Here is a 12196-nt window from a genome sequence, read left to right as displayed (position 1 = left end):
AGTGCATCCAGACATTTATTGGACACTTACTATGTGCTAGGCATATTGCCCCACTGTGGAGCTACAAATATAAATAGGATCTAGTCTCTCATCTCCAAACTCTCACAAACTAGTTAAGAAACGCAGCACAAAACGAGTAAACACATAGTGGAAGTAGGTACGCTTGTCTTTGGAGAGGAGGGGAGGCTAGTAAAGGATCCCCAGGAGAAAAGGTGATGCTGGGAGTTCGCAGTAGTCTGGTCGTAGGGAGGCTGCATACACAGAGGCACAGACGTGGGTACATACACTCAGTGCAACGACGAGTGTGGACATAACATTCGTGAAGTAGCCTGGCCCTGAGGTCTCTGTGGCCGCAGTAAAGACTGAGATTTTTAACTGGCCAGCAGACGGAAGCCAGCTGGTAGTGGTGAGGATCGAAGGGGTGACACTGGATACTGACAAACCTATTAGGAGGCTGTAGCAAACAGTCCCAACAGAGAAAACAAGCTGAAACGGGCATGAGCAGAGGCTTGGACAGTATGCCTGTGCACGAAGACAGAAGGGACAGGACTAGGGACTGATAGCTCTGGAGGGAGGATTTCTCTATGCTTTTCGGAGTGGGAAACCTAGTGGATGGTGGTGCCAATAACTGGATGGGAAAGTTAGCTTCCTCCTGGAGAGCTCCATTCTGAGCGCTCCACTTCCAGGAACATCCCATCTACTGGTGTTCTCGTCAGGAGACCAGTTTACAGAAACCGCCGAAATGCTTCCGGCTTGTGCCTTCCAACATTTCACTGGCTAGCAACCAGTATTATCAAGATGGCGGCCCCCTGAGGACTAGTCATGTGACCGTGGATTTCCCTTGCTAGAGGCCCGGCAGTCCGTTGTAGGACAAGGTTCACCTGTCACGAATCCGTGTCAGCCCTTCGAATTTCGCAAGCCAATCCGCATTTGAGGCTGGGCCACTGCGGCGAGTCGATCAGGAGATTGGTCCCTTCCACTCGCCTAGCCAGTGTCCAATCACCGAGCGTCATATAGTTTGCGGACCGGCCGGAAGGCGGCAGAGAAGCGGGGATGTCGTCACAGCGTGGCGGTATTGTTACCTAAAGACTTGAGTGGCGGAGGGCATGTGTTGATTGACAGACCGATGTCCCCTACCTGGATTTGAGAATTTGGCGCAATACCCCGCCCTAGAGGTGGGGTCTTATTTGATTGCCAAGTGATATTCCCCAATGGTGTTCTAGCTCTTGGTAACGGGCAGGCTGTCTGACTAATGAATCCTCGGCGTGGCCGGCGCAGCTCTCCAATCGCCGGGCGGCGGGCCCCAGTCTGAGCGGCGATGGCGGCGGCGGCGGCGGCGGCAGCGGCAGCGGGGGCTGCGGGCGGTCGGGGCTCCGGGCCGGGGCGGCGGCGCCATCTTGTGCCCGGGCCCGGTGGGGAGGCCGGGGAGGGGGCCCCGGGGGGCGCAGGGGAGTACGGGAACGGCCTGGAGTCTGAGGAACTGGAGCCTGAGGAGCTGCTGCTGGAGCCTGAGCCGGAGCCCGAGCCCGAAGAGGAACCGCCCCGACCCCGCGCCCCCCCGGGAGCTCCGGGCCCTGGGCCTGGCTCGGGGGCTCCCGGCAGCCAGGAGGAGGAGGAGGAGCCCGGACTGGTAGAGGGTGACCCGGGGGACGGCGCCATTGAGGACCCGGTGAGGGAACGAGGGCGAGCGAGCTGGGCCGGCTGGGTCACGGGAGGCCCGAAGCTCGGGCGAACCGGAGGCAGGCGGGGGATGGGGGTGGGCGGGGAATAACATGGCTGGGTCGGGCCTGGGGCAGATCTTCGACCGCCTGAGGGGGTCCGGGCGGGCCGATACGGGCGTCATGGGTGCCTAGTGTTCTAGAGAAGGTGGCTCGCTTTTTTTTTCATCGTGACTCCCGCGTGGGAAGAGGGAAATGGCCGAGCATGGCTGCAGCCGTGCACGTCCCGACAGCAGGGCACAGCCCCTGCTGCGTTGGTTCCTCTTACGCTCTTCTCCATACTCCACTCATTGTAGGAGCTGGAAGCGATCAAAGCACGAGTCAGGGAGATGGAGGAAGAAGCTGAGAAGCTAAAGGAGCTACAGAACGAGGTAGAGAAGCAGATGAATATGAGTCCACCTCCAGGCAATGGTGAGTAACTAACTGGCTATTGCACGCGGAGCCCGGTTCCGCAGACTGGAAGGGTTGTGGAAGCCCGGGTTATATGGGATTAGATGCTTGGGACCTTGGCGCCGCTTGTCTGAGCAGTTAATTACTGGACAGGTGCCGCGGTCACAGTCCATTGTATGTTCCTCTGACCTTTGTGAGACAGACCTGTTTTGGTGTTGGTAATCTTGTGCCTTTGTCGCTGTTACAAATGTGTTGCCCTTTGTTCTTAGTTACCTCTAGCCTTTGTGGAGGTTGCCAGCTGGCATTTGACCTTCAAGTTTAATAGTTTTTCATTCAATTGGAGACCCTATATTTAGGACTCCTAAGAGAAACTGCTCAGCTGTAGGGCGCTTCCCCTTTAATCTAGAAACGTCGAGTCTCAGCCCACTTATTGTGTTCACTTTTCAAATCATTTCAACCATAGCTACTTCATATGGACTGGATTTGGAGGCAGGAAGGGGATTCTGTACTGTTTCCTTTGATTTTTAAGAATGTATTAATCTAATTTGGCAAATACTTAGCATCTACTGTGTGCTAGACACTATTCTTGGTAAGGAGCAGAACAAAGTGTTTACCTAGTAGTGGTGGTAGTAAAATTAGTGGTAGTGGTACATATATTGATTAAATAGAAACAAGTACTTTTTTTCTGATTTTTTTTCTTCAAAGCTGGCCCAGTGATCATGTCCATTGAAGAGAAGATGGAGGCTGATGCTCGTTCCATCTATGTTGGCAATGTATGTACTAGGGCTGTGATTGGAATTAGGGTAAGGTGTTACTTAATAGGAATCTTGACCATCTCAAGGATAGGATTTGGGGAGTGGAGGGAGGGTTGGGAGGAGGTAAAAGGTAATGGTGATCAATAGAGATTCTGGGGTTGGAAAGAAAAGAGATTAGTTCCTTAGAGAACCAGATTTGATGTACCTGGGTGTGCATGGGTGGCTCAACCCAAAGGCTAGGCAGGATACCTGTTGAGATGGGCGTTTGCCTGGTACCTGTGAAATGTACCGCCCCACACGCCTCCACAGGTGGACTATGGTGCAACAGCAGAAGAGCTGGAAGCACACTTTCATGGCTGTGGTTCAGTCAACCGTGTTACCATACTCTGTGACAAATTTAGTGGCCATCCCAAAGGGTAAGTAGGGAAGTAAGTTGAGGTCGTTTTAATCAGTTTTAAAATAGATAAATTGTGTTTTATATTGAACAGTAAGTTAATTTATTGTTTAAACAAGAGATCTTTGTCTTAAGATAGGGCATTGATGTTGATATATATTGCATATAAATTCCTTCAGAGGCCAGATAGATAACAAAGATGAGGTCTAGGTGTAGGTAGGAATCATGAACTTGAGGGGAGGGACCACTTCTGCTTGGCTCTGGCTGGTTCACCATATGGAAATCCCGGCCCTGTGTCTTATTTTATAATTTTCCAAGAGTAGCTGGACATTTTAATTTAAATCTTGCATTTACACAATTTTTGACAATAGGAAAAAAAACGTGTACACTTTGTGCTGACGTAAAGCATACTTGCAAGTTGGGTTTGACCTGTGAGCCACTGTTTGCAATTTGGATAGGTAAGGTGACAATTATTCTTCTCAGGTTTGCATATATAGAGTTCTCAGACAAAGAGTCAGTGAGGACTTCCTTGGCCTTGGATGAGTCTTTATTTAGAGGAAGACAGATTAAGGTAAGCCCCATGCCCATCACTGTTCTGGTTCTGTGTGAGCTTGCCAGGTTGACTCTGAGGCTTTCTGTTGTACATCCTTCACTCTCAGGTGATCCCAAAACGAACCAACAGACCAGGCATCAGCACGACAGACCGGGGTTTCCCACGAGCCCGATACCGTGCCCGGACCACCAACTACAACAGTTCCCGTTCTCGATTCTACAGTGGTTTTAACAGCAGGCCCCGGGGTCGCGTCTACAGGTCAGGATAGATGGGCTGCTCCTCTTCCCCGCCTCCCATGAGCCCTGTATGTTTCCTTCTCTCCTGATCTGAGGAACCTCCCTCCCTTACCCTCCCCTTGGTCTCCAGGGACGTGTTCTCCTGCCTGTGCAGGGTGAGGAAGGTAGTTGCAGGCCAGGCCAGGTGGCCAGTCTCATCTTTTTCTGGAGCAGGAATTGTGGTAAAGGCTGGATCCTTCCACTCTGTTCTGAGAGATGCTCCCCCCCCCACCCCCCCCCGCCAGCTTTTTCTCCTTCAGAGTTGGTGGCAGTGAAGGTGTTTGTTTACACAGAAGGCGGGGAAGAACAGGGACTCAGGCTAGTGAAGGCACTGCTTGGACATTTGCCACTTTTCTTAGAGTTAGACAGTTGGAGTTTCAATCTCCCTTGGAGGAATACCAGAGACCAGTTGCTCAACTGCTATGTAGGAGGATACTGAGAGATTTACTCTCTAATTGAGCCAGTCTTCTTCAGGGTTAACTTTCTCATGGGCCTGGTGTGGTGCCCATGCCATTGTTTTATTTTACTTCCATCTCTTAGATTTGAATAGACAGCTTAGGCATGTATATAAACCTTGGCTTTTCATAAGATTTACCTGTCTGCTTCCAGGAGTTAGAATCTGTTGGTGAGGGTCTAGGGTTTAAGAACTGTGGAGAAGTTAAAAACTGGGTAAACAATGAGTTCCCTTTCTCTCCCTAGTGGCTCTAGTGAACAACTTAATTGCCACTATTTGGCGAATATTGTGTTAACCAACCCCTCCCATTTGCCAGGTGTGTCACTATTCCTAGGATTGTAGGGTCAGTTTTAGGACACTTGGGAACTTTTCTCCCCTCCTTCCCTTCACAGTAACTGGGGCGAGGGCCCATGGGGAGGGGCTTGTACTGAACTACTTAGTGATCATGTTAACTCCTAACTCTCCTTCTTTCTTCCAGGGGCCGGGCTAGAGCGACATCATGGTATTCCCCTTACTAAAAAAAGTGTGTATTAGGAGGAAAGAGAGGAAAAAAAGAGGAAAGAAGGAAAAAAAAAAAAGAATTAAAAAAAAAAAAAAGAAAAACAGAAGATGACCTTGATGGAAAAAAAATATTTTTTAAAAAAGATATACTGTGGAAGGGGGGAGAATCCCATAACTAACTGCTGAGGAGGGACCTGCTTTGGGGAGTAGGGGAAGGCCCAGGGAGTGGGGTGGAGGCTGCTCATTTGCTCTGGGGATGCGCCATGGACACGTCTCAACTGCACAAGCTGCTCCCCGTCTCCCTGTCCCACTTCACCCCGTTGCGGGCTGCTCAAGGGTAGGTGGGCATGGATAGTAGGAGGGTTTTTTTTTACCCAGGGCTCTGGAAGGACACCAAACTGTTCTGCTTGTTACCTTCCCTCCATCTTCTTCCTAACTTTCACAGTCCCCTCCTGCCTGCTCCTGTCTTACCAGGTCTGCCACCCACCCCAACCCTCTTTTCTGGCTCCCTGCCCCTTCAGATTGCCTGGTGATCTATTTTGTTTCCTTTTGTGTTTCTTTTTCTGTTTTGAGTGTCTTTCTTTGCAGGTTTCTGTAGCCGGAAGATCTCCGTTCCGCTCCCAGCGGCTCCAGTGTAAATTCCCCTTTCCCTTGGGGAAATGCACTACCTTGTTTTGGGGGTTTGGGGGTGTTTTTTGTTTTTCAGTTTTTTTGTTTTGTTTTGTTTCCTTTGCCTTTTTTTCCCTTTTATTTGGAGGGAATGGGGAAAGTGGGAACAGGGAGGTGGGAGGTGGATTTTGTTTATTTTTTTAGCTCATTTGCAGGGGTTGGGAGTTTTTTTTTTTTAATATGTGTCATGAATAAAGTTGTTTTTGAAAATAAACGTTTGGCCTTTCAGGTGTAAGGATTATTTATCTTTTGTTTTCTTTTAGATCCCAGTGGCTGCTAATTCTTTGTGGAAATGCTAATGTTGTAGAGAGGAAGTTCCCATTTATGAATTGTGGAGGAGGAGTTGAAATTAGAAGTAGCAGAAACGTGTGTAGTTGAGGATGGTGGGTTTTCTGGATAGCATGTAGCCCTCATTGTCAATTGAATGGTAATTAAATGAGCCTGGGAAAGGAAAGGAATGGTCAGATGAGAGTAGTCTAGTATCACTAATATGGGCTCCTGATAAAATTTATGTGCAAATGAACTGTTTACACCAGTGCTAGGTTCTTAGATTAGGGTCTGGATAGCCCTTCTTTTCTTCCCTAGGTAGGCTCAAAAAAGAAGAAAAACCCATTTATTTAGCTACCAAAGGTAATTTGCAAAAGTTTATGTTGTCTTAAGCCATCCAGTGGCCACATATGTTCACCTAATTTATTTTGGATTATTAGGATTTAGCTGGGTTTCGTTGTTTTCATTGTTTTCAGTATCCTTACTTTAGTAGCTACTTGCTATCGTTAATCTACAATTACATGAAGAACACTATGTTTACCAGGTTCCCCCATCACCAAGCCCCCCCCCCACTACAGTCACTGTCCATCAGCATAGCAAGATGCTGTACAATCACCTGTCTTTGTGTTGTACAGCCCTCCCCATGCCCCGCCCAACACTATACATGCTAATCATAATGCCCCCTTTCTTCTTCCCCACCCTTATCCCTCCCCACCCATCCCCAGTCCTTTTCCCTTTGGTAACTGTTAGTCCATTCTTGGGTTCTGTGATTCTGCTGCTGTTTTGTTCCTTCAGTTTTTCTTTGTTCTTATATTCCACATGTGAGTGAAATCATTTGGTACTTGTCTTTCTCTGCCTGGCTTATTTCACTGAGCATAATACCTTCTAGCTCCATCCATGTAGCAAATGGTAGGATTTGTTTTTTATGGCTGAATGATATTCCATTGTGTATATGTACCACATCTTTATCCATTCATCTACTGATGGACACTTAGGTTGCTTCCATTTCTTGGCTATTGTAAATAGTGCTGCAATAAACATAGGGGTGCATTTGTCCTTTTCAAACTGGGCTGCTGCATTCTTAGGGTAAATTCCTAGAAGTGGAATTCTTGGGTCAAATGGTATTTCTATTTTGAGGAACCTCCATACTGTTTTCCACAATGGTTGAACTAATTTACATTCCCACCAGCAGTGTAGGAGGGTTCCCCTTTCTCCACAACCTCGGCAACATTTGTTGTCTTTTGGATGGTAGCCATCCTTACTGGTGTGAGGTGGTATCTCACTGTGGTTTTAATTTGCATTTCTCTGATGACAAGCGATGTGGAGTACCTTTTCATGTGTCTGTTGGCCATCTGAATTTCTTTAGAGAACTGTCTATTCAGCTCCTCTGCCCATTTTTTAATTGGATTATTTGCTTTTTGTATGTTTACATGTGTGAGTTCTTTATATATTTTGGATGTCAACCCTTTATTGGATCTGTCATTTATGAATATATTCTCCCATACTGTAGGATAACCTTTTGGTTCTATTGATGGTACAGAAGCTTTTTTTTTGTCCTTTGCTGTACAGAAGTTTTTCTTGATATAATCCCACTTGTTCATTTTTGCTTTTGTTTCCCTTGCCCGGGAGATATGTTCAAGAAGAGGTCACTCATGTTTATGTCTTAAGAGATTTTTGCCTATGTTTTTTTGTAAGAGTTTTATGGTTTCATGACTTACATTCAAGTCTTTGATCCATTTCGAGTTTACTTTTGTGTATGGGGTTAGACAGTGATCCAGTTTCATTCTCTTACACCCATTTTGTATTCTAATGTCAGATTGGTTTTAGAGTGGGTTCGTCCCACTCAAGCCTTATCCATTACAGGATTTCTAAATAGAACCTTTGTATACTTTACTGTGCACTTAGGTTTCCAGTGTTTTATTTATGATTGCCACTGACTTTAGATGCTCTTTTCAATGATCTTAGGTTAAAGAAATGACTCATTTCTATATCCAGGCAATCTTAACTCACCTCTCAAATGGCTTGGTATTCCGAATTCTCGAATTAGTATTGACCACTTCGTTGAACATTTGGTCATTTATTGTACTACCTCCTGCTCTGTCATTTTGTGCTTTCTCATAACTAGCTTAAACTAGAACAGTGCCTTGTAATCTGAATGTGGAGAATTATGCAGAGCCTGGTGAGCAAGAGGCTGGATAAAGTTTTCAACATTAACTTTTTGCTTGAATGAAATGTGCCAAGTGGGTTGGTGCTGGTATGCTGGGAAGGTCTCATCTGTCCACCAGGGGGCACTGAATGACTAAGAAAATACCTGTAGATTTGTTGGGTCTTAGAATGTCATTTTTCTTTTTTTATCCTTGTTTTTAATTTTGTATGTTCACTCAGTTCTCAATATCCTCTCCATTCCCTTCTCCATTCTGCTTTTAACTGCTTGAGCAGTTCCCAGTCTTCACTGCAGTGGTATGGTACATCTCTGGCTCCGAACTGTTCAGGTTTCCAGAAAGGTCCCCAGTGCTGCCACCAGCAAGTACCAACTGAGGTGTGGAACTGAGGCCTTTCCCAGTTTGCTCCTGATTACATTTCCTGGTCATAGCCTGCCCTACATTTGATTCACAGTGCATTCCAGTTGAATTTTGCTTTTTCATGTATTGCTCACCCTGTTGCTCTAGCCTAATGCGCATCTCATCTCTGTCAGAATAAGACATACAAGACAGTACTGCAGCTGGGAATCGATTCTCTAGTCTGAATGAATCACTTACGCAGTCAGCAAATTGCTTCTGTCTCTAGTACTTCATGGCTTTCTAGTTAATTACATCTCTGTTCCCTGACTAGACATGTTCCTTGGCATAGGTTTTGCCATTGTGTGGCCTCCCAGTGTATGCCACTTACTGGTGCTCAGAAGGTGTTCACCTCTGTTGGGGGAGGGCTGGGTCCCCTTATCCTGGACCTGCTGGTTCCCATTCTTAACAGGAATCAGATTTCCGACTTTTCCTGGTCTCTTCATTTTTCCTGTATATCATTCTCAGTGATATTAGAGGAAGTGGCATGGAAAGAAGGCTGCTTTCCTTGAGAAAGATTGGTTGCTTTTCTGTCCATCACTTTTGTTAAGCTCCCTCCAAACCCAGGGATAGGAAAGAACCTAGTGTCATTGGGATTCTGTGGGAGAGAAGAGTCTAAGGAAGAGATAGGGGAGGCCATCTTACAAGATTTCTCTGGAATGAGAACCTGTGAGTCAGATTCTTAGAGGGATTATGGGTGATACAAAATGAAGGCAAAGCAGTGCTTTTTCAGGCAGGATTTGCTTAACCTGACATCAGCAATAAAGTTTCTGGTTTTTCCAATAACAACAATTTTCCTTTTATATATGGTTAAAACGAATAGCCCTTCTCAAATTACAAGATTTCATTTTTTTTTTTTTTTTTTTTTTTTTTTTTTTTTTTTTTTTTTTTTTTTTTTTTTTTTTTTTTTTTTTTTTTGAGAGGGCATCTCTCATATTTATTGATCAAATGGTTGTTAACAACAATAAAATTCAGTATAGGGGGGTCAATGCTCAATGTACAATCATTAATCCATCTCAAGCCTAATTCTCGTCAGTCTCCAATCTTCTGAAGCATAACGAACAAGTTCTTACATGGTGAACGAATTCTTACAGAGTGAATAAATTCTTACATGGTGAACAGTACAAGGGCAGTCATCACAGAAACTTTCGGTTTTGATCATGCAATATGACCTATAAACCATCAGGTCAAATATGAATATTCATTTGATTTTTGTACTTGATTTATATGTTGATCCCACATTTCTCCTATTATTATTATTATTTTTATTTTTAATAAAATGCTGAAGTGGTAGGTAGATGCAAGATAAAGGTAGAAAACATAGTTTAGTGCTGTAAGAAGGCAAATGTAGATGATCAGATGATCAGGTGTGTGCCTATGGACTAAGTATTAATCCAGGCTAGACAAGGGCAGCAAGACATCCACGGATGCAGAAGATTTCTCTCAAAGCAGGGGGGGTGAGGTTCTGAGCCTCACCTCTGTTGATCCCCAAATTCTCAAGATTTCATTTTTAAAATACCTTCCAACTCTCAGTTTCTCATGCTTATTTCCCTTTACGTCTATGGTGATCATTCAACAAACTTACTGAGTACTTACTTAACCAAGTGCAGGGCACTGTTCTAGGTGCTAGAATTTATTATAGAAAAAGATAACTTTAATTTTCTTTGCAGAAGGAAAGTGGAGTTTGCCATACCTTTGACCTCTACCACTAAAAAGCTCTGGATTTTTTTAAAGATATAATTTATATACTATAAAATTTACTAATTAAGTGTGCAATTCAGTGTAGTATATATATATATATATTTTTTTACATGTAAATATATGTGTAGTAACTACCACCACTACCTAATTTAAGAGCATGTCTATCACCCAAAAAAAGAAACCCCATATCCATTAGCAAGCACTCCCAGTATTTCCCTCCCTCCTGACCTTAATGGTTAATTTTCTTGCTGTCTATATGGATTTGTTTATTCTGGATGGTTCATATAAGTGAAGTCATACAGTATGGGGCCTTTTGTATCTAGCTTTCACCTAGCATGTTTTCAAGTTTCATGCTTTGTTGTAGCATATGTAAATACTTCACATTCATTTTTATGGCTGAGTATTTAATTGTATAGGTATTCCACATTTTGTTCATCCATGTATCAGTGGATGGGCATTTGGGTTGTTTGTTTTTTTTTGACTATTAGGAATAATGCTGCTATAAATATTGTGCAATTTTTTGTGCAAATATACCTTTTCATTGCTTTTGGGTATATACTTAGGAGTGAAGTTGCTATGTCATAAGGTAACTATGTTTAACCTTTTGAGGAACTCCCAGACTGTTTTCCAAAGCAGCCACATCATTTGACATTTCCTCTAGCAGTGTGTGAGGGTTCCAATAGCACCATACCTCACCAAACAGTTGGCGTTGTCCATCTTTAATGACTAATGATGTCGACCATCTTGTCATGTGCTTACTGGCCATTTGTTCATCCTCTTTGGAGAAATTATTCAGATCATTCATGTTTTAATTGGGTTTTTTATTGTTGAGTTGTAAGAGTTCTTTAAACTGCATACAGACCTTTGTTGGTATATGTGATTTGCAAATATTTTCTCGATTTTGTGGGTTTTTTCACTTTCTTGATAGTGTTCTTTGAAGCACAAAGTCATAAAGGTTTATAAGTATGTTTTCTCCTAAGAGTTTTCCAGTTTTAGCTCTTACATTTAAGCCTTTGGTCCATTTGAATTGTGTATAGTATGAGGTAAGGATCCAGTTTTGTTCTTCTGCATGCAGACATTTATCCCAGCAGCATTTGTTTAAAAAGCTATTCTTTCCCCCATTAAATGGTATTGGCACTCTTGTGGAAAATCAATTGACCATAAGTGTCTAGGTTTATTTCTGGAGTCTCAGTTCTATTGCATTGATCTAAGTATCTGTCCTTCCACCAGTACCCCCACTGTCTTCATTACTGTAGCTTTGTAATAGGCTTTGAAAGTGAAAAGTGTGAGTCCTCCAGTTTTGTTCTTTTTCAAGATTGTTTAGGTATTCTGGGTCTTTTACATTTCCATATGAATCTTACAATCAGCTTGTCAATTTCTGCAGGAAAAAAATAGCTGGGATTTTAATAAAGATTATATTGAATGTAGACCAATTTGGGGAGGATTGTCATCTTAATAGTAATGAATCTTCCAATCCATATACTCAGTAAGTCTTTCCATTTATATAGGTCTTTAATTTTTTTTGACAGTGTTTTGTAGTTTTCAGTGTACAAGTCTTGCACTTTTATTAAATTTATTTCCAGGTGTTTTGGTTTTTACTATTTTAAATGGAATTGTTTTCTTAGTTCTGTTTTCAGATTGTTCATTGCTATTGTATGAAATACTATTGATTTTGTACATCATGTATCCTGCAGGTTCAATTGCAAGTTTGATAATCTTGCTAAACTTGTTTATTTAGGTCTAATAGTGTTTTTGTGGATTCTTTAGGATTCTTTAAATTCAAGATCATATCATCTACAACTGCAGAGTTTTACATTGTCTTTTCCATTCCAGGCATCTTTTTTTAATTTTCTTGCCTCATTTCCCTGCCTAGAACCTCCGTATGATGTTGAATGGAAGTGGTGAGAACAGTCATCCTTGTCTTGTTCCTGATCATAGGGAAAAAGCTTTCAGTCTTTTAC

The 12196-nt window shown here is 43.5% G+C and overlaps 1 protein-coding gene across 2 annotated transcripts; it reads left to right on the top strand.

Moving 5' to 3' along the window:
• Positions 1 to 1104: 1104 nt before the first annotated feature.
• Positions 1105 to 5142, top strand: PABPN1 (poly(A) binding protein nuclear 1). Of its 2 annotated transcripts, none has more exons than XM_037017368.2 (7): positions 1105 to 1669; positions 2015 to 2129; positions 2814 to 2881; positions 3173 to 3279; positions 3741 to 3828; positions 3917 to 4114; positions 5018 to 5142. In XM_037017368.2, exons 1-6 carry the CDS (start codon positions 1319 to 1321, stop codon positions 4076 to 4078), a joined length of 891 nt encoding a protein of 296 aa, XP_036873263.1. In that variant the 5' UTR covers positions 1105 to 1318; the 3' UTR covers positions 4079 to 4114; positions 5018 to 5142. The 2 variants fall into 2 exon arrangements, with proteins under 2 accessions (XP_036873263.1, XP_036873262.1); XM_037017367.2 differs by having other exon boundaries at positions 1108 to 1669; positions 3917 to 4068.
• The last annotated feature ends 7054 nt before the right edge of the window (positions 5143 to 12196 follow it).

The sequence above is a fragment of the Manis javanica genome, chromosome 8 (assembly GCF_040802235.1).
Source record: "Manis javanica isolate MJ-LG chromosome 8, MJ_LKY, whole genome shotgun sequence".
Classification (NCBI taxonomy): Eukaryota; Metazoa; Chordata; class Mammalia; order Pholidota; family Manidae; genus Manis; species Manis javanica.
This window is presented reverse-complemented; position numbering and strand designations above follow the sequence as displayed.

Coding starts and splice junctions, on each gene's coding strand:
- PABPN1 (XM_037017367.2), top strand. CDS start 1,319: ATGGCGGCGGCGGCGGCGGCGGCAGCGGCAGCGGGGGCTGCGGGCGGT. Junction 1,670..2,014: donor ACGGCGCCATTGAGGACCCG/GTGAGGGAACGA, acceptor CACTCATTGTAG/GAGCTGGAAGCGATCAAAGC. Junction 3,829..3,916: donor TTAGAGGAAGACAGATTAAG/GTAAGCCCCATG, acceptor CTTCACTCTCAG/GTGATCCCAAAACGAACCAA.